General features: G+C 39.7%; 1 protein-coding gene across 1 annotated transcript; it reads right to left on the bottom strand.

Moving 5' to 3' along the window:
* Positions 1-10,000: 10,000 nt before the first annotated feature.
* Positions 10,001-21,967, bottom strand: LOC131251643 (peroxidase A2-like). The gene is made up of 4 exons (XM_058252496.1): positions 21,709-21,967; positions 15,718-15,909; positions 14,243-14,408; positions 10,001-10,864 (listed from the first exon to the last, which is right to left on the bottom strand). The coding sequence occupies exons 1-4, from the start codon at positions 21,910-21,912 to the stop codon at positions 10,446-10,448; spliced, it is 981 nt and encodes a 326-aa protein (XP_058108479.1). The 5' UTR covers positions 21,913-21,967; the 3' UTR covers positions 10,001-10,445.
* Positions 21,968-22,465: the final 498 nt, after the last annotated feature.

Genomic DNA, 22,465 nt, shown 5'->3' with positions numbered 1-22,465 from the left:
TGGGCCCAATTGAATTGACGTGAAGAGTCAGATAGCCATCTATATACCGTGACCTGAAGAAATGACGCCAATCTGATAATTTAAAAATTGAACGGATCAGATGAACGGTTCCTAATTTCCTATCATCAGAAAATGTCATCTCGCGGCCCCAACAGTGCACGTCGATTATCCTCAATCGCAAGGGGAGTGGATTAGGTGTGCCCTGAACGTGGGGCCACCTTGATGTACGTGTACTATATTCATGCCGTCCATCCGTTTTTCCATATCATTTTATATCAGGAGACCAAAAATTAAGAAGATTCGACTCTCAGGTGGACCACACAAAAGGAAACCGTGGTGATGATTGACCTTCAAAAATTTCATGCGGGCCTCAAAGCTTTTGATCAAGCTAATATCTGTGTTTTCCCTTATCAATAACTCTAATAGCAAAAAATATTACGGTGGGCCCCCATAAAGTTTTTGTTATGGCTTATACCGTAAAATTATCTGAAAAAATAGATGGACGGTGTGGATATACTAAAAATACATCAAGATAGGCCCCACGGTCGGGACTGCACTAAATCCACCCCCAATCGCGACATACACAAAACCAACTCACCAAAAGTACAAAAGACGCTCGGCGACTCATTGCTAGCCTACTACGTTCTTGTAACCAATAAGCTTCTGACAAGTGTCACTGTTGTGATGACGTGTCAGTACGGTTCTCGTAACCTCGTGGCCTTTCCTTACCTCCCTATCATTCCTATGATTGCACACGAATATTAAATAAATAAAATTCAAAATAAAAAATAAAAAATCGTTTTTAATTGTAATAAAAATAGAAAAACGAGGAGACAGGAACGGTACAACGTCTCAGTCCATCTCCGCATGTAAGGCCGTCGACATCATGATTGGAAATTAGTCATGCATCATCATCAACCCACACCCACATCATCATCATCATCATCACCATCATCATCCCTACATCATCATCATCATCAACACATCTAAAATTGAAAAACCCTAATCAATCCGTCTCTATAATAAATAATAAATAAATGTATCGTACAATGGTGACCCTTTATTTTTTATTGGTGGGCCATGATTTTGTAGTTCTTTCTAAGAAGTGTACATTTTTTTATACCAGAAGTTGAGAAAATGGGGTGATCAATCAATTTTGAAGGGTGTAAATCTCAATTCATTGGATGAGGTGAGCAAGAGATGTATGGAGATGAGATCATGGCGGGGAATGGATCCGGTAATGATGGCCACAAGGACTCGAGACCTTGTTTTTCTTTATATTACTAAAATGCCCTTCGCCTTTCCACCTTGGATTTCTGGACGGGGATAGTGTCCTGATATACTCATTTTGCTCTAGTTGGTCATGCTTTTGTTGATCCAGACCGTTGATATGACAGATTGCACCGTGGATGGTCTTGGAGACCGAATATTTATTCTTTGTACGCTCTTTGAACCGTCTATTTTGTAGGGTACTGATTTAATGTGGAGCCCTTCGTATCAGAGGTGCAGATCACTGAAACTTATGTCCGATTTGGCAGGTGGGGAACATGGTTCTATAATCTAGAATGCAGATGGTCAAAACCTTCAGACATTTTGTTCGATTTTTCTTCTTAGCCATCTATTTATTGGGATGATAATTGAAAGGTTACCATTGTCCAATGATGGAGCTTTCTCTGGTATGGTTCATCCACCGTGGGGCCTAATAGACTAACGGTTTGGATCTTCAAAAAAAGGGCCCCACTTATCATAACATAAAACCCGCGTATAGTAACAAAACCTCGGGTTGATGATTCGGGAAAAAGCCATGTGATATGGGCCCGTGACGGGACAGGAAAGGAATGATGGAATGTCGACTCGTCCGAGTCGACTCGGACTCGGGCGAGCCGAGCAGATTTGCTTGGTCCCCACTCCAAGGATATATATGGGTAGGATGTGATGGTGGGGTGGAGCATTAGGCACAACAGTGCTTTTTTGCCACTGGCCTTTAACACGTGGAAGTTTGCACATGTGTATAAGATCCGAGCCACTAAATAGGTGGCCTAACGTGTAGATAGCTTTTCCCAGCAGCCAATCTGATCATCGAATAGCCAACGCGTGTACAATATAAATCGACACAGAGATAGACTGACCAAAGGTCTATATGAGTAGGTAGACCACATGATGATTAGTTTGATCTGTTTTTTAGATAAAAGAAATCTAGGAGGTGATTTCCACGTAATTAACGGTCTGGATCTCATACACGGATACGAAATTATCACGTGTGAGATGCTGGTGCCACAAAGTTCCATACAGCAATGAACATTGCTCTCTGTAAACCGACAAGCCAAACGACACACAAAACGACGCGTGAGAGCTGATCCGAACTGTTCACCTCCTCACATTCTTCTTCCTTCTGCACTGTACACGTGGCAGGATAACTAACCATTTATGACCTTCTATCCATCCATCCATCTTCTGGATGGCAATTTATTCAGTACATATATGAATCGGATGTTCCTATCCGTTTAATGGACGCTCTAAACAATAGTTATAAATAGTAAAATATTCATATATTTTAATCTTATTACAGATATGAATCCATCTATCATATGGTCCACTATATGGACAGACGAGATGTACAAATAACTATGCCAGGTATATTAGTAAGAGAAAGACGCACTATATTTCTGGTATACCTTCTTGTACTGAAGTAATAAAAGGTCAAAAAGTACTGGTGTGAGATAATAAATGATGAGAGGGGGAGGTACGCGTGTTGAGTGGCGTTTCCGTAAAAAAAAAGACAAAAGAAGGCGCTTTTGGTACTCGATTGTATTTCAGAAAGTAAGTGCTTTTCGCTTGGCATATACGCCTCTCGTGTGGTCAATCATACCCCTTCCTTCGTCCAATCATATCCAGAGACAGACCGGATTTCTAGCCGTCCAGACTCACGAGATCCTGCTTTGCCCGCACGTGACAATCTGCCACGTCAGCTTGTGATATTTACCATTCATCAGGTGGGCCCCACTGGGAACATTCCGTGCCATTAACAATCAGAATGGTCCAGTCATTAGTGTACCACAGACGTACATCGAGTCGGACCATGGGCTGTCCGTCCATTGAATTCGACGGTCTAGATTGCATGATAAATGGGCCGTACTGGTTTTTGATCCAGACGATCTTCGTGATGTGGCCCACCATTTTCACGGCTCGGATGTTGTATAAATGTGACACGTTGGCGGGAAAGAGAATTTGCATGTGAAAATACGCATGCAGGAACATTACGAGGGAGAGAGCCTTGTCAGGCCCATCATCATCATCATCGGACGGCCACCAAATAGCCTCGTAGGGTACTGATTGTAATAGCGTAGTAGGGCATAGGCAATTGCTTTTGTAACGTTCCAAGACAGAAAAAAAGCTAATACTCTGGAAGAGTGTGCTGGTGATACGCAGGCGTTCCTAAATTGTACACGAGGCATATACATAACTCCATTTAACCGTCTAGATGGTGGACCCCACTTTGATATTGACGTTTTACAAGACAAGAAAATCATTTTTATTAATTCAACGATGTAATTTACATAAATCAGAGACTAGCATCATCAGATTAGTATTATTTTGAGTTTCTTATTTATCTATATTGGCTGCAATAATTTGAACGGTCTACTTTCGCTTAAGAATATTGCATGTGTCCGAATACAAGTGCCTGAGTATCATCTGTCCAGCTCTGTCGGAGTATGAAATAGCTATCTGGTTTTAAAAGCGAAGCATGGGAAGGCATGGGATACAAAAGGGTGAGAGTATCTGAGATTTTCATCACAATTTTCTCCATTTGCACCCATGCCAAAATCAACTATAACAACAACCACAATAGAAGACTAAGATTTTAGACTCTCATACAGAAATGGGACACTTAGAGAGTCTGCTCCGTTAATCTGGACGGTTCATTAGATCCAATACATATTTCATGGGCTATGATACAAACATCAAACTAATGGTACAAATATTAACATTTCATTGATGGTTTTAGCATGGACGGCCAAGATCGTTTATACAAAAGAAGAGGTCAAATAAACAATTTGGTCCATCTATAGACAATGACGGATTGATTGGTTATGGTTCTAAAAAGAGTCACTTTTGTTTTGGCAATCATAACCATCTAATCCGTTGGTTGGAAAATGGACGATCTGAACCGTTGATATGAAAGCAGTGGAGCATTTCTTTAGAAATAATAAATATAGCATTGATAAACAACAGCTACAACAACAACAACGAATGGGAAATGATGACAAACCCCTGAAAAGAAGGAAACATGCAACCCAATGCATGCTTCATGCAATCAAAGCCATCCTTTTTTTTTTTCCTCCATCTTTCCTTCCTCGTGTTGAGGGATATTTGTCTCTCCTTTGTCTTGAAAAGAAAGGAGTGAGGAAACCTAAGATGCTACTCTATCCTATTACACGTGGGATGCTCGTACGTGATCTAAACCGTTCTTCTGGTGGCCCTTATTTTGGGTGGCTATAGATTCATGGTCAATGGAACTTAAATGGTTTGGATCAATGATAGAAATATTTGAATGCACCGAATCACATCCTTGACATACATGGAAAGATATAACGATATTTTGAACTGTTGTTGGGATTTTCAAGGGCTGTGATCTTTCTCGGCCATGGCCCATCCAAAGTGGGGAGTTTTAGTCTTTTAGATATAAGTTCATGTGAGCCACACGTGCGAAAGTGGTCCCCACTGCATCCACATGCCCGATGTACATGTGGCGTATTTTTATCTTTATTCGAGCTGTTGAAATCATGCGCCCCACTGAAGGTGGGCCATGACTCGAATGATCCCAGCCGGTCGATTGATGGATGGGCTAAGTGTTGCATTTGGACAAGTTCGAAACGGCATCACCTATCCAGACCGTCCATTAGGTCCAGTCTACTCTTCTTCCGCCACTACGCAAGAATAAAAAAAAAATGAGATGGTTTTAAACGCCCGTAACTATACCAATTTTCTCAGAACGATCTTGTCCATCCACCTTTGCATGTCATTGATTGGAAGGTTTGGATCATCTGCTAAGTACGATTTCTTCAAGGTAGCTTATGATGAATGAAGTGGACCTAATGAACAGTCCAGAAAGATAGATGTAGACGCCAACGAATCCAACTGAATGCCCATTTGTCAGATGGTTAGGATCATCTGGTAAATGTATTTGGGGTTATGTCCCATCTAATGGTCCCACTGTTTATACGGCCGTGATTTCGTTCTATCGGCATCAAGCGTACAACGTCTTAGTGCAAGTGTACATCTCCAATACGGTACCAATGTATCAGATAACTCTCCACACTAAATGTAATCTGGTTTTGAAATAGTATAGGTGGGTCCCACAGTTCAGCTATCCAAATCAAGGGCTATAGCGTGGCTGGATCACGCCCTGAAAATCTCATCCGACGGTCAATCCGAACTTTATAATTGGTAGCTTCCAAATAGACGGCTTAGAAAGAGGAGTAACACCATAGCAAATCTAAGATTGGGGAGAAGGATCTTACAATCTAGGATTTTTTTTCCTTGTCCAATGTTCATCAATGGGAGGACCGAACAAACCAACGGTCTAGATCACAGAATGATGGACCCCACGTATACAAATCAGACACTCGACTACACTTTGCATATCCTCCTGTGGAGATCTAAAAATTCACTCGAAGACATCGCAGCTTTGTTGGGAATGATACGGTCAAACCCTTTGAAAGAACAGAAAAGAGAAAAAAATTCAGTCAAACCCTTTCTCACCAAAAAATCAGAAGCCCTTTAACTGGTGGGCCCATAAGTGGGTCCCACTAAAAATAGAGGTGGGCCATTCTACAAGATACCAATCAAAGGGCATCTACTTTTTGGCTATGTTGAGACAGGTTTAGACAATATCATTTCCTACTAAAATAAATAGAAAAAGGTATTATTTTGTTGATGATAATTGCAATTAATGAACGGCTCTTGTCTGCCTTTCTAAGGTAAGAGGTATTATTGAATTTCTAACAATTTCCCCAATGTTAGGTTAATGATAACAATAATGATCCATTAGTGTACCATTTATTACTTATTATATACAAACATACACATTACAATGATGAGAATTAGGGCTAGGCTTCTATGATTATGCATATATATACTTGCCTTGTATGGCCCACTAATACAAGATCAAAGCCTCTCATCAAGTGGGCCCACCATGAAATACTTTTTGTAAAGAAAGAAAAGGTTGGTAGTCTATTAGGTGGGACATGAGAATAAAAGATAGAGAAAAATGCCCAACATTTCATAATGTGGATAACCTTAATAGGGGACAACATCTTATATAAATTCAAATTTGAATTTCTTCTCTCAGGAGAAAGTTTTAACAAATCCAATGATGCGTGGGTTGGTAGTGCGTTGAATGTTGGACTCGGCTAATTCTTGAACTCAATAACAATGCAAATGATTCTATGTTGTGGGGCGTTGCGGGTTTGTGCCGTTTATGATGTTAGCTATCATGGATTGCAAGGTTGGATTTCGACAAAAGCTTATTTGATGAATTAATGTCATGTTATTGCATTAAATAGGATGTGCGAGACGGATTTCGACAGCCAATGTATTTTTAGCTGTGGTTTAAAAACTAGAAAACTCAACCTAATATATAGCTGAGTTTGGTTGATTCAAGGACTTAATTTGACTTAATTGGATGTTTAATAAATAAAATAAGAATTCAATTACACTAATGATAGAAAATTAAAATAGCATAAATATAAAAAATTACAATTTTGAATGTAGTAGCATGTGGTTAGTTGATAAATGGCATTAGCTTCTTGATTGAAGTAGCGAATTTGAAATTCTCCACTTGCCTTTTATTGTAATGGAAATCTCCTATTTAAACATGTACAACTGTATATTTTTTATATTAATTTGATGTTTCATTAACATAAAAGCATTGTTAATACGATTTTTTCATGCTTATCTAAATACAGGTTTTGTTTGTTAAATTACTATTTTTTTATATTTAAAAAATAGGTATTGTAATTTGTAATCATTATAATTTTATATTATATTATTGATGTAATTTTCAATTCAAAAGACTATTTCAATTAAAATTCTCTTGAGTCAACAAGAAATTTCTATTAATTCGTGTAAAGTTGACCAAGTAACTTCTATGTTTTCTTTTGAATTAATATTCTCTTTGACAAGTAAGAGATTTGGTTCAATTCATGTCGAGTGACTGAGTAGGTGAGCTAACTCCACAAGTCAAGCTCAAAGTAAATTGAGTTATACTCTTTGGCAAGTTTCATAATAATTGGGCTCAATTGTTGAGTTGACTCAGCTGAGTTTCGAGTCAAGTCACTGTATATATAATTTTTTAAAAGGTAAAACCCTAGATCACTCACACACACTGTATATTAAGTTGAGTTACGAAAGTAATATTCACTAATCTTTATAACTTATTCATATGCTTTGGGTGGTTGTTCGTTGTTCATAACGGGTGGCCCACTTGATGAATTTAGACTCAATTAATCTTTGAGCTGTCCCATTTCATGGTGGGCAACATGCTAGATGGGTTGGATATTGCTATACAAATATCACATTGTAATCCACATACAACTGATTACACCAAATTCTCACCTATAACAATTGCATAGGAAGGAACATCATGATAACAATCCCAAATGACAACGACAACAACAACAATAATAAAGGTTTTGTATTGATATCTTTCAGTATGATCAATCAGTGAGGCCTCACTAGACTAGTATATAATGATACCATTCATTGCTCTGACAATGATATAAGTGAACCCACTCTTCTATATGCTATTCTAGAAGCAATAATAACACTCATGCATATACCGCATGCACAAAGAAAAAGTGAAACATGAGAAGAACCAATCAACCATTTGTCAAGGACGTGTCAGACACATGTGCATATGGCACATGTGCCAGAGATCCAAACGATTCATCAGGTCGACCACATTGTCAGTATGTCATGTGCTAAAAATCAAGATAGTACATTCATTGAGTATGCCACACATGTATGTTGAATTTTAACAGTTGAAAAGGATAACCTGCCTTGAATAGGGACCAACATTAGTCTTGGTCTATGGCATGTTCAGGATATAACCTATTCATATACATCTTGAATTTATGTATTCCACACCATCTGTTGTGGGTCCATCGACTCTTTGTCAAATAAGTACACATTGTTGAATATTTAATACTGAAATCTCTGCCACATCTTGTACAAAGTTATTATTGTTGTTCAAGAACGAGGGCCCACTGAGGTTAACTGGTTTTATAAGAATAATAGGAAAGAGTTGAAGAAGAGAATTCATTACTTCATCAATGCCATTTACAAGAGTGTAACTGAAGACAATGACGATGATGGAACACTTTCTAATATATGATACACCTTAATCTAATATAAGATATATCCTTAATGATGCTTAGCTCTAAGATTTAACAAAAATCTGAAACTTGACAAAGGAAGGGGCATCATGGAGTGAACATAGGGCTGTAACTTGGGTTCGGGTTGAACCAAACGTGAGTTTAATTTGGTTGTCAAGGCCCTCAGGTTGGACGCGGATTGTGTCATAACCCCACCCATCTCTAACTACAAACAGGCAGTTTTGTGGGCAGCCCACCATGATGTATCTGCTTATCCATGCCGTCCATCCTTCTGTCATATCATTCTAAGGTATGTGCACAAAAATGAGGCAGATCCGATGCTCAAGTGGACCATACCAAGGATGACTCTTGCATTTAATACAACTGGCATTTAATGCAAACCAAGCTTATTATTAGGCATGGATCACTTGAGCGTTGGATCTACCTCATTTCTGTGCACATACATCACGGTGGGCCCACCCATAGAACTGGCCATTCATGGCTAGAGACGGGCAGGGGTAGGACGCAATCCGAGTCCCTCAGGTTGGGTTCGGGTTAGTAGATGCTAACCTGATCTGAATTTCGGTTGGGCTCGGGTAGAACCACTTTGGATTTGGTGGGAAAGAATCATATGTACTTGGGTGGAGGCTGGGTCAGGTTGAGTTGGGTAAAGTATAGAGGACTTAGGGTTGGGTTCAGGTTAATCACCAGAAGTTGGAATTTGGGTTGGGTTAGGTTGTGGGTTGGATCTGTTTATGCAGGGCTAGGCTTGTGTTGACCCTCGACCTGACCAAGTTGCACCGTGGGCGAACACAAGCTAAGAGTGTTTGAACTGAAGGAGGGTTTTAAAGATTACTAATCCAATGTGTAACTTTGAACTGAAGGAGGGTGGAAATGGGTCCTAATAGCATGGATGTTAGGGCCAAACTAAGATAGTTATGGGTCGGATCAGAAAGTTTGGCCCATTTAAGTAAATGGGTCGATATTGGGTCAAACCATACTGGACCTGAGCTGCCCAGATTGGTTATCAATGGGCTAGGCCAGATGACCTGACCCAATCCATTCTTAAAACTTTGTGTGGTCATGTCAGGTAGCTTGAATGGAACTCAGCCCGGTGAGAGCATTTCAAAAGAATATCATGAGTAACCCATGCAGATATAAATGTTGAATTTTTAAACACTTGTAATCATATGTAGGAGTGGCGATGGTCTGGGTTGTGGTAAGCCCTAGTCTGGCCCAGTAATTGAAATAGTTCAATTAAAGTTCTTTTTTTTTTTTTTTTTTTCAAAAATTTCATTCTGGCCATCTCCATCCATGATGAGTCCCATCATATTATTGGCTTGAATCATTAAAACATGGCCTATATCCAAGGAGTGTCTTTAAACTCTATATGTATAGTGAATAGGAATATTACAAATGTCTTTAACCTTCCATCCTTTTTATTTATTTATTTTATATGGTCCCACTTGATGATTGGGACCACTTGATGATTGCATTGGGCCGATGGGCTGGGCTAGGCTCATCATAGTTAGCCAGGGATGGGCTCAACCCAGATATGGATGAGAGAGAGAGAGAGAGAGAGAGAGAGAGAGAGAGAGAGAGAGAGAGAGAGAGAGAGAGAGAGAGAGAGAGAGAGACTTATTCATTTCTCTTCAAACAATGAAAATACTCCCAAAACACTGAAGGTCTTCCTTCACATCATACTAAATACTTAGAGGGAGATGATACATATACTGCCCAAAACGTGCTACACCCTTTTTTCCCGCCAACCTGTAACATGTGTAGGGCATCAGAGCTGAGCAAAAGGTGGGTCCCATCATGATGATCACTTGGCTTGAAAATCATGCTGATCCACACATCAGGTGGACCTCACATCCGGTTGTCCCACAAAAACAAATGTCAGCCATCTTTGATTTTGATGGCATGGCTCGCATTATGAGTGGACCAACCTGATTTCTGCTCCATGTGAACTTCACTGACGGTCCCACCTTTTGCACGACTTGGTCGTCCTACACGTGTTATAGGTGGGCCATATATGATCATCTTCACTACATTCTCTCATGACAGTGCCTAACCTCCATTCACCCTCTTACAATCTGTTCGGATCTGACCATTGCTGCCTGTTAGGGGGCTTATGTTCCCCATATTGATCATGGATGCTGCGAAGCTCTGAAAGAATGCGCTTTGGCTAGCGGCGAAGTTGTTAACGATGGTGATCGTGGGGGCCCCACTCGTCGAAAACAGCTCTTGATCGGATTGGAACAACCCTTGATTGTTCTGAAGGTTTGTGTAGTAGTTGTTATCGAAAGTGTCAGGCGTTGTGGGGTCCAGATTGTTCAATGTAGTCAGGGACCCATTTTGTGGGCATGATTGCCGAAGCGTCGCTAAGTATGTAGTGTTCAGCGTAGGGTCAGGATTGCCCGTCCCGCTGAAATTGTACAGGCGGCTGATGAACGTCAGACATTGACCACGTCCGAACGTGTGTGCACCTAAAATCACACGCATGGTTAGATTAATATTTACGCATATATAATATGACTTGCATACCTTAAACTTTAAACCCTAAACCCTAAACCCTAGATCTTAAAATGTATAGTGACTATCATGTATTGGAGTATTGTGGGACCCATCCAATGATGTTTATACAGATTACAGCTAATGGGCCTTTTCCTAACATCATGTTTAGGGTACAGGCAAAGGATCATCCCAATCGAAAACTCAGGCGGGACACACCACACCACACCACAGGCCAGGAGCAATGTATAAGGGTGTTTCTATCTATCTAAGTTTTTATTTATGTTTTAACAATTAGGAGTTTTTCTTTACGGATTTTACAAGTTGCAATTAATAGGAATCTTAGTTTTTAAGTTATTTGATAATAGTTGGAGTCCATGATATACAAGGGTCTCTCGTATGCTTTGTAGAAACGTATAAGTACCTTTTAATCAAGTGGTGAATTTGTGAGCTTCTTCTTCTCTAGTTCCTATCATTCTTATTTTATTTTTCATATTTAATTGAGTTCAAGGGTCCTTGTGCTTTTAAGTGGACCATCAAGTGGCCATTAAGTGGTATCACTACCCAGGTGAGAAAGTTTTATTTTTTATTAATTTTATTCTGATTTGATTTATTGGCAAAGTGTTACGTCGACGCAGTTCATGCTCATGAGTGGGATGATTCAACCATAACTTATAAGGTTTTGTGCGACAAACTATGACTATTATAGTATTTGGAAGAAGGTTTACTTCTGATCTCAAGAATTATGGAATTTGGTGGAGAGTGGTTACAATGATGTGGGCAATAGGTTGAGTTTTTAAAGCCTTTCCACACCCAATAAAAGAATTGCTTCGAGACACCTTAAGGAAAGAAAAAAGTACTCTATTTCATCTTCTAGGTGATAAATGAGATAATATTCAATGGAGTTTTAAGAGCTAAAATGATTAAAGAGGTATGAAAACTATTGGATAAAAGTGACAAAGATATAGATCTAGTGAAAAATGTAAGAATCAAAACAATTAAAGGTAATTTTGAAGCATTAAAGATGGCATATATTACAAGATTGTCGATTATTTCAATAAAATTATTTGTGTTGGAAATTAATTACGTGCAAATGAAAAAAAAATGATGATTTGAAACCGTGGAGGAAAATTTATAAACACTCACTCCAAAATTCGAGTACATGTGTACTATTGAAGAAGTGAAAAACAATTCTCCAATGCCTATCAAATTACTTATAGGTTCACTGCAAACCCATGAACAGTGAATAAATAAGAGGGCCACTTCATCACTTGAGAGCACACATTCAAAACTTAATTACAGATGTTCAATAATTCTAATTATAAAAAGAAAAGAGGCATATATTGTTATGGTCATAATCATGGTATCTAAAAATGAAGGAAAAGAAAATCAAAGCTCCGGCTTATTGTGAAGAAGAGAAAGATGTAAAGTCCAAGGAATCATTTAAAGTTTGAAAAATCTAATATTATAGCCATCATAAATATGGTCATTACCAATGAATGTAAAGATGAAAAGTTAAAAATATTAATTTTGTTAAAAGAGAAAGATTTGAGTGCTCCTTTATTGTTATTATGCAATGTTGTAGAGGAAAGTGAAATTAATATCTTATACTTCGAGATGAAATGCACACATGCAAACACGTTAGTTGAGTTGGATGGGTCAGTCGGTGTTATAGTCAAGTTTGCTGAATACATGAAGTTACTGATATAAGGAAATAGTAAGACTATCACATAGTAATCATCCTTATATATTTGATGTGTTTTATATTCCTAAATTGAAATGCATTTATATGTGTGAATGTGTCATTAATTGAATTAAAAGATCATACTTTGAAGTGGGCCACTAGTGGCCACCAACATTCCTTCGTTGTGGTTGCCCTGAGTTTTTTTGAATGGGCTTCATCCTGGCTATGTACCTAGTTACTAGGTTAGATGGCATATACACCACATAGTGGACTCATGACTAAGCGGCTCTCTACCCAAAGACCCTCATGTAAGACTCCATCAGGTGGGTCACACATGATTATTAGCTTAGATAGGACCATTGAACTATTCAGATTGAGCAATTCAGTGGGCTCCACAATAGTTGTGATCATCATTACATATAGGTATAGGGATATAAAAATGTCCAGTGTGAAGACTTTAGAGGAGAGAAGTCCGATGAGTAAGCTTTTGTATAAATAATGTTTTGATTCTTTCACTCGTGTAAGAGAAAATTTTAAACCTATTAAGAGATTCTTCTAAAAGTATAAGGTATTGAAGACCAAGATCCCTTCTTAACAAATTGCATCATTGGGAATGTCTTCCTAATATATGGTATGATTTTAAGATTGAAATGATAAATCTCCATTATTGTTGTATAAACAATCCGTTAATTCCGTAATATAGAAATAACACCTCAATGTTTACTTTTGTGCGGCCCATTTGAGTCATGAATGGTTTTGGTGTCAAACGATCTACACATGGCAACTAGGCATCACTGAGGGCCCCACACACGGGTCACACGCATAAGTTGGAACGTATGTGACTATTTTCCAACATAATCTATGCTTTTGAAGATGTTTTGGTGCTATAGATATCAGCCACCGGGCCACTGTGCCGAAATCACACTGACAGGATCATCCCAACGGTTGGATTGATGGCAAGGATTTAGTTACAACAGATTATAGTAGGAATGTTTTCAACACCTATCTAGAAGCGTCCGTTCATCCAGTTAGTCAACCCTTTTGATTGCTCCTGACCGAAGATTCGCTAGTTTTGATGGATAATCCTCACCACCGAATCATTGGCCTTAAAAATGGATGGTTGTAACAGAAAAGCCCAGCGAAAGTGCCCTACAAGTGAATTGTTACAACTTCTACCAAACTAGATGGTCAGGATCATCCAATCAAAGTCACTTCTTAGCAATTTCAATTTCCAGGTAAGACCCACCATATTGGACTGTCCAACTAGTGTCCGAAGCATCTCATATTTTCCGTGGGGTCCAAAAAATAGTTGGGCAACATCATGAAAAATCATGCCCGATGACTCTAAAATCAGGTGTTGTAGCCCAACTGAGGTTTGGAATGGCTTGATTTTTTAGCTGTCCGTTCATCCTGGTGGGATGCATCTTCTTAATGGACTGGATTGAATATAGAAACACAGTGGGCCAGAACACAATCCGAAAGATATTTAGTTGTAGGCATCCCCATCCAAACTGATCGTTGTGGTTTGGCCCACCTGAGTTTTGAATCCACATGAATTTTATAGGCCAATGATAAAATGAGTGGACGCATCTGATGGACGGATTGGATTTCATTCACACATCATAGTCCTACAAAGCATTACAGCGGATCCGACGGGTTCAGAACATACCCGATAAAGCGACTAGATCGTTGGTGTTGAGTCCGACAGCGGAGAACTTGGCTGTGATGTTGCTTAGGCTTTCAAAGGGCGTTGGAAGGTTGCTGTTCGCTCCAGCTCGATTCGCCGTCGTGCTATCTCTCCTTCCTAGAAGAACATTCCATGTGGGCCCTCCTGACTGCAGACAACAGCACCCGTAATTTTACACATGCAACACGTGTACCAGATCTAGACGGTCCATTTATTGGGTCCTACTATAGATGAGCCATATGACGAAATTCATACTGGTCAGACAATCCTGGTAGGGCTATCAATGGTCTGGGCCCATGCCGGGCACGAGCTCAGCCTGTGATGAATATACGTGGGCTGAGCCCGGGCCTGGCCACCTACTTTTTCTTAATATCTGTGTTCATTTGGTGGCCCTACATGCATGTTGTATGCAAAAAATGCCCTTACGATGTTAGAACGGGTCGCAGACAGTTTCATGGCTAAGATGGACCAGAAAAGACCCGATAAGAGGAGGAAGAGATCCGGACCGTTAGAAGCTTTAAACGGGCAGATCTCGCATACCAAAATGAGTTATCTGACGTGCCATATATAATTTTGGGTAGGACGAGCTACATTAGCCACCCAACCCTGCTACACCGAGTTGCACACATTGAATTTGCGAAATACCATCAGATCAATGGTTGAATTTCCATTTTAATTTCATTTTTACTATTTATAATAAGTTTTAGTTTGATTATAATTTTTCATCAGTTGAACTTTAATAGTTGTGTCCAACACGAAAAGTGATTAGAATAACTAAGAGAATCAGATGATTGGGCCAAATAGGGCACTATTTTTGGCCGAAAATCATGATTCGGGATTACTAGTAGGAATCATGATCGTCCATAAATATTAAATTTAATATTTATAGTAAGTCACGATTTCTAAGAGTTTTAGTTATATTATGATTCCGAAACTTCTTCCTAGGGTTTATGCAACTATTTAAGAGGTTGTATGCTCGTTTTAAATAATTAATCAATTTATTATGAATTTTTAGAAATTATTCTATTTTCTTATTTTCCTTGTGGAGTTGAGGTATTTGTGTGAAGAGTCAAAGAAGAATAGTTATATCCTGAGGAAGACGGTGCTCGACCTCAACACGTCCTCCCTGGCGTCACCTTGAAACCCTAAATGGGTCCTAGCTGAGCTGACGTGCTCTTAGACAGCCCAAGCCCAACCCATAATTTTGAATCTGGGCCCAAACTGAAGTGGGCCAGCCCGGCCCATTGAGAGCCCCATATCCTCTTTTCGAATTGGTGTGTTTTTTGTCTACTGAAAGTTTCACTGGTGGCTTGATTATTTATGACCTTCTAATAGTAATTCTCAGAAGTTGTACTCGCACATGTGGCAGTCGATCGACGGTCTAGATCAACGGTGGAACAAATGCTTCGAAACAATTAATAGAGTATGAAAGAAAAGAGGAGAAATGATGAACGTACGAGAGAAACTGATGCTTCAGCTGCAATGGCGAGGATGTCTGCACATGAGACAATGCCCGGGCATGAATTCTCGAGGGCAGTTTTGATGTTGTCGACGACGTTAAATCCTCTTATTGAGTTGACGTTGGGGCCCGCGTCTTTCTCGGTCACGATGCTGCTGCTATTGTCCAGAAGAACCGATCCATCACAGCCCTACCACATGCATGCACAACATTTTCTACGATCACGTAGTGCAACACCATGACGTTTGTGCATGAAAATAAGCATTGTTATTAGGTACAATCATGCCACACGTGAGTGTTGGCCCACTCACATGGGGAGCACACGTGTGAAGGATCTGGGCTATTCATTGGTGGGTCCCACTGTGGAATGATCCTGGCTTTTTTTTTCTTTTGTCTAATTGAAGATAATCGGAGTGATTCGGTTGAGTTGACTCGGCTGAGTTTCGAGTCGAGTCACATGATTTCGTGGCACTCATTGGTGGGTCCCATATTGACTTGGAAATCAAAAGCTAAATTATATTCAATGTAAACTTGTGGCCCAATTGATGAATGGACCAGCCTGATTTTTTGGGCTAGGGAATGTTGACGGCTGGGATGTAGCACATTATCACGTGTGCCACGAATAACTGCTCTAATCTTAATACCCAACGGTTCATCAAGTGGGTAGAATACCATTTGGGTTTTTGTTGGGATTCATTCCAGGTCTGTGTGACCTTATGAACAGGTTGGATGACAAATAAACGCCCCCAAGAATTTTTCAACGGTAAGGATTCAATCTTAACTGTTTCCTTGTGGTGTGGTTCACTTGAGCTTTGTATCTGCCTCATATTTGGGCTCATGCCATAAAATGAGCTAAAAAAATGAATGGACGGCATGGATTAAACACGCACATCATGGTGTGGCCTAAAGAGCTTCGACATCAGATAGCTTGTTGGTGTTGGGGTCACCTGCCAAACCGGGTCCAGTTTGAATACCGAAACATGGGCCCCACATTCACGACGTTTGCCGATGATTAGAACCTTTTATCCTCTTATCATAAGGACTGGGACTTCGGGGGTGATGTACACATCTCTTTGCTAGAGTAATGCTAATAAGCCTCGAACATGAAAACGATGCAGACGTGTACAAGATCAGAGCCGTCTGTTCATGCCATATGATCATAAACGACCCTCCCTTTATGAATTCTAATAATCATGTGGATCAAGACCGTACAAAAACAAAAGAACGGTTATGAGAAATCAACCAGCCGTTCAAAATCTGCATACGTCTACGCACGTGATGATCCTATTTATTACCTGATTTTAGATGCAAGGAATCTAAACGGTGAGGATAGCCTAATGAACAAATCTGATCTTACACACGTGTAGTGGCGAGTGTACTCTCAAGTAACATATATGTTTTCATTTTTTTATATCATACTCACTAAAAGTAAGAGCCGTGATATATCACCTAATCATGCAAGTTATTGTCATAGTCACGCTGAAAAGCTTGTTCCAACCACAGCTTTATCATTTTCTTTTGATGTTAAGCTTGGGGTCATTCTCTTGCCAGCGTTGCACAATTTTTACGTGGAAATGTATGTTTCGATAATCCAAACCGCGTAAACTAACATGTTCTAAAAGTTATGGTACACCTACCAAATAACTTTTAATATATTAAGTGAATGTGACATTCAACGGTTGTGATAGGTTGGGCCCACCATAAGGATCATCTAGTGCAAAATTAGCTTCATTTATTAATTAGGTGGGTTACACCTAGAAAGCAATGTCTAACTATTGATAAATAGATAAATAAGAGTCATCTCCTCAATTAGTGGATGTGGCTGATTTTGCGTAAGGAAATTCTGGTGATAGGGCCAATGTATTGGATGGATTGGAAGCACATTTCAAGTTATCTGCTGTACCTGGTAGCTTGTGGTCCAAGTTTGAACATGAGATCATCCTCTCACGTGTTTGTGCATACGCATGCACACACTCACTCATGTGTATATGCATGTCTTTTATATATATATATATATATATATACACTCACTTGCCAACTAGTTGCCAACTTGTTCTCAGGTTCTCACCTAACTTGTGAGAACTTTTTGAAAACTCATCTCATTTGATATGAGCTCAAAATTTGAACGATTCATACGAAACCTCAGGGCCCAACTTTTATCTTGATTAATAACTTTGGTGGGCCATGATAAAAGTAAATAGTTTCCTCTCTTTACCATGACACACAAGAATTTTGGATCAAGTTGAAGTTGGGCACTATAGGTTTCATAAGATGATGCATCAATACACACACCCACACACCCACAACTAGTTATATCGTCTCATCCCTCGAGTCAAGGATGCCCTAAAAATCAAGAAGATCCAACCATGAAAATGGGATACTCCATGTGGATGTGGAGTTTTTAGGTGTTAGTTTCATGGTTTCCTACCGGGCATCTCACCTAATAGTTAAATCAATTTGATTTTTGGGACATCTCATTTTTGTAATGGGATAATCTTAATAAATGGTCAAGATGTTGTACAAACACCGTGGTCCTCACATGCTATATATATAGGGAAAAGGTACTATGTGCTTGACCTCACGATAAGCTCCCGTGAGGTCAAGCTGTGTGGGCCCCACCATGATGCGTGTCGACCATCAACACCGTGCGATGGGTCCCCTCTAAATTATGGGATATCCAAAAAATCAGCCGTATACGTAACTCAGGTGAGCCATACCATCTAAAATCATGTGAAGACACCGTTAAAACATATAAAAGCACTTTGTGGGGCCCACCTGAGTTTTGAATGCTGCTGAAACATGGCCTGAACCCTTGTCCAAGTGGGACACACTGGATTTGCAAACCACATCTCGGTGGGCCCAAAAAATGATTATGAACATTTTAATGGTGCACGTCCCCTACCCACTTCTGTATGTGGTGTGGCCCAAACAAGTCACGTATTGACTTGATTTTTGAGACCTAGGCCCACGATGGAATGGTGCATCTGACTGATGGGATAGATGTTCGACACGCATCATGGTAGGGCCCACACAGCTCGACCTAATGGGACGGACTCGTGAGGTCGAACGCATAGTGTGTGTGTGTGTGTGTGTATATATATATATATATATATATATATATATATATAGAAAAGGTTCTATGTACTCGAGCTATGTGGGCCCACCAAGTAATTTTACATGTTTTAGGAAAGTCTTCACATGATTTTACATGGTATGACCTACTAGAGTTCCGCATACGGCTTATTTTTGAGATATTTCATAATTTAAAGGGGACCCAACAAATGTACCGTGCTCGACAAGCATCATGTGTGTGTGAACTGTATCTTGTGGTCCAAATTCTTAAACTTGAGAACTTCCTCTCATGTGCACGTATGTGTGTGTACATACACCTGTACATACGACAAATAAAGATGGTCCACTCAACTTTTAATAACCAAAGGCTTGACACCTCTCAACCTAAGAGTGCCCTTGGTCATCCCTATTCATGGTGAGGTCCATACAAGCTTATGATCATTGCGAAGGACACTGATCCAACGGCTAAAGTTCCAATCTATCCTACTGCAATACGTCCATATGTATTTCCGGAGCGGAAGTGGATTAGCTGTTACCCGGTTTTAACCGTCTGGAGCTCACGTTCATGCATTTTTTGTACATCCATGCCATCCATATGATTTTCCATATCATTTTATTACTTGATCCCAAACCTTAAGAAGATAAAAATCTCACGTGGACCATACCACTAGAAACAGTGAAGAATGACCATTAAAAACTTTCTGTGGCCCACAAAAGTTTTGGATCAACCCTATCTTTGTATTTTCTCTTCATAAAAATCTTCTTGACATCATAAACTGTTTGGATTGAGAATAAACATTATTAAATCCTTACAATGGGCCCTTTGGAATGTTTAATGGTGAGGCACTCAATCACCACTTTTCCTGTGGTGTGGTCCACCATAGACTTCGATCTATATAATTTTTGAGATACCATTCAAAAATGGCTGGATAAACAGATGGACGGCGTGGATATACAAAACATCATCAAGGTGGGCCCCATGGCAAGGGTAACACCAACTAAGGTGTTATCCTGATAATGATAACACCTAATCCGCTCCCATGTATTTCATTTGACTTCTGCTTTTTGCAATATATAAGAACGTGGGGAGTATAGGTGTTGGTACCTGTCCTTGTCGGTGACCAAACTGTCTATATGTTATATATGCTTCTTAAATAATTAAAAACCTGAAGATCTCAGGTCCAATCGCTTGGACTAAAGCTAACCATCCATCCAATGGATAGGTTTTCATCTTTCACATGTGTGTACGACATTCAATCCATCCTATTGGTTGGCCCATCATAAGGATCACCTTATGCAAAAATCAGCTGACATCCATTGATTGAGTGGATTACAAATGTATTTGCTATTTATCAATGGTTATACATTGTTTTATATTGTGTGACCCATCTGATTAGTAGATAGGGCTGATTTTTGCACTAGGTGGGGCCAACTCATTCGAAGGGTTGCATATCGCATGCACTTATTAGATTGGAAATTATCTGCTAGGTGGGCCGTACTTTGTGGTTCAACCGGTTGGACGGTTGGACCTGAGACCACTTCATCAAGGAAAACAATTACATTTAAATATTTCAACTTGTTGATTATTCCAAGTTGAAAGAGTCAAATCATCAAAGGGTTGAAATATTCAAGATGAGTCCCATCGTATAAACGGTTTGGATCATTGAAAGAAGACCCAAGATCGAACGGCTAATTTCCCAACGTGGCAATATATTCTTGCAAACTTCTCCTCATGTTGGAAATATGCAAAGACTGAGGTCTGGTGAGCCCACACACGTGTAGAATACTTCCCTTCATACGTGCGTGTGAATGCCAATAAGGCACACTTGTGTGAGATCTGCGCTTTTAATCTAATTGGGAACAATGATCAGATATTCTCCCTTAAAACTCAGGCTTTTCAGACAAAATAAACCTTGAAGGTGGAACGACTTCGATTACTGATTTTAGACCGAAAGATCTAAATGTTTTAGCCCAATTAAAGAAAAGAAATGATCATGCATACATGTGATGTATTGACACGTGTGAATGCACGTGTATGGATTCTGTGAACCTACGTAAGGACGTAAAGCTACATGCAGAGGAACATCTACGTTGCATGAGGAGCCAGTGAAGAGTAATTAGCAGACACTTCAATGGACACAGGTGTACGATATCAGGGCCATTCATCAGATGGGGTCCACCACGAACAACCCTGTGTAAAAATCGTTTTGTTCCACTCATCAAGATGGCAACATGGTCCGTTGAATATAGATTGTAAGTCATCTTTTCCATCATCAATTTTCTCACACACGTGTCCCGTCCAGTGATCAGTGACTGTGACCATCTATAGTGGGGCCCATTAGTTGGATGGTTAGATTGACCTACATTTGTGAAATGTGAGTGGTGGATGTGTCATGACTAGGGCCATCATCTGCCGTCCATTAACCATACTCGTTTTGGTTGATTGAGAGTCGGCCCCAGCGCAAGTCATCAGAATCGAAGATGGTAACTCAACCATGATGCATGTGGTATACATAGAATTCAAATCCAAACCGTTAAATCGTGGACCCCAGTTTCTATGAAGACACCCAAAAAATTAATACTGATAAAATAATCCTACGTACCTATCTAACCGATGGCCATAAAAAATGAATATTGTAAAAGAAATGGTCAGCAAAACACAGTAAGTGATATCGAATTCTTAAGATACTCGGGTCAGCATGAATTTTGGTTGATGCTCCACAGACAATGGGGCCCACCGTTTTGATGGTCATGATCAACCTACATTTATGCATCATCACTGGGTGGAGAATGCGTATTGGATTCTAACCCTAGTTTAAATCATAGTTTTCAAACGAGAGAGAGAGAGAGAGAGAGAGAGAGAGAGAGAGAGAGAGAGAGAGAGAGAGAGAGAGAGAGAGAGAGAGAGAGAGATTACATTAACGAAGCAATCATGGAAATGAAGGCGAATGAGGCTAGCGCCGATCCGAGCGTCGGATTGTAGAGCGTTTTGGATGACGCCACGTACAATGCTTGACACGTTTGGGCACGTGCTAGCGTAAAACGTGGCATTCAACTGACCGTTGGATGGCCCAAACATGGCCATGAACAGGACTACAGCTACCAAGACAGGAGTAGACATTTCTCCTTATCTCTGTTACAAATGCTTGTGTTTGTTTCTTCTCTACGTCTCCTCTCCTTTTATAGGGAAAAAAGAAATAGAGATTAGTTGAGTTAATTAATATAAAAATATCTTCCTCTTCTTCTTTTGTATTATTTGATTAGACAACTGCCAAAGCTTGTGTGGGTCCCACTAATTTACCAAAAAGATCCCTGCCTTTGAAAATGTAGCCATTTCAACTGCCCTTGGTGGAGGTCGTTTTCTGGGTTTATCTTCCTGTTGCAAACCTAAAAGAATATCAAACGTTTACAAAGTATCTAAGTTAGATGAGAGATACTTGAGGGAGCTCATGTTGTAGGATTATGTAGGTGACATCCAGGCCATTGATCAGATGGACCCAAAAGGCTGGTAGGCTTATCAGGGATCCAGCTTCAGTGATCATCTTAACCCTTGATTTTCAGACCATTCAAAAATTTCTTTTCATTGTTGTGGATTTATCTATAGACAATGATATTGGTCACAATCAACGGTTCAGATGATTTTCATGCTGGGACCCATATTATATACAATTGTC

The sequence above is a fragment of the Magnolia sinica genome, chromosome 7 (genome assembly GCF_029962835.1).
Source record: "Magnolia sinica isolate HGM2019 chromosome 7, MsV1, whole genome shotgun sequence".
Classification (NCBI taxonomy): Eukaryota; Viridiplantae; Streptophyta; class Magnoliopsida; order Magnoliales; family Magnoliaceae; genus Magnolia; species Magnolia sinica.
This window is presented reverse-complemented; position numbering and strand designations above follow the sequence as displayed.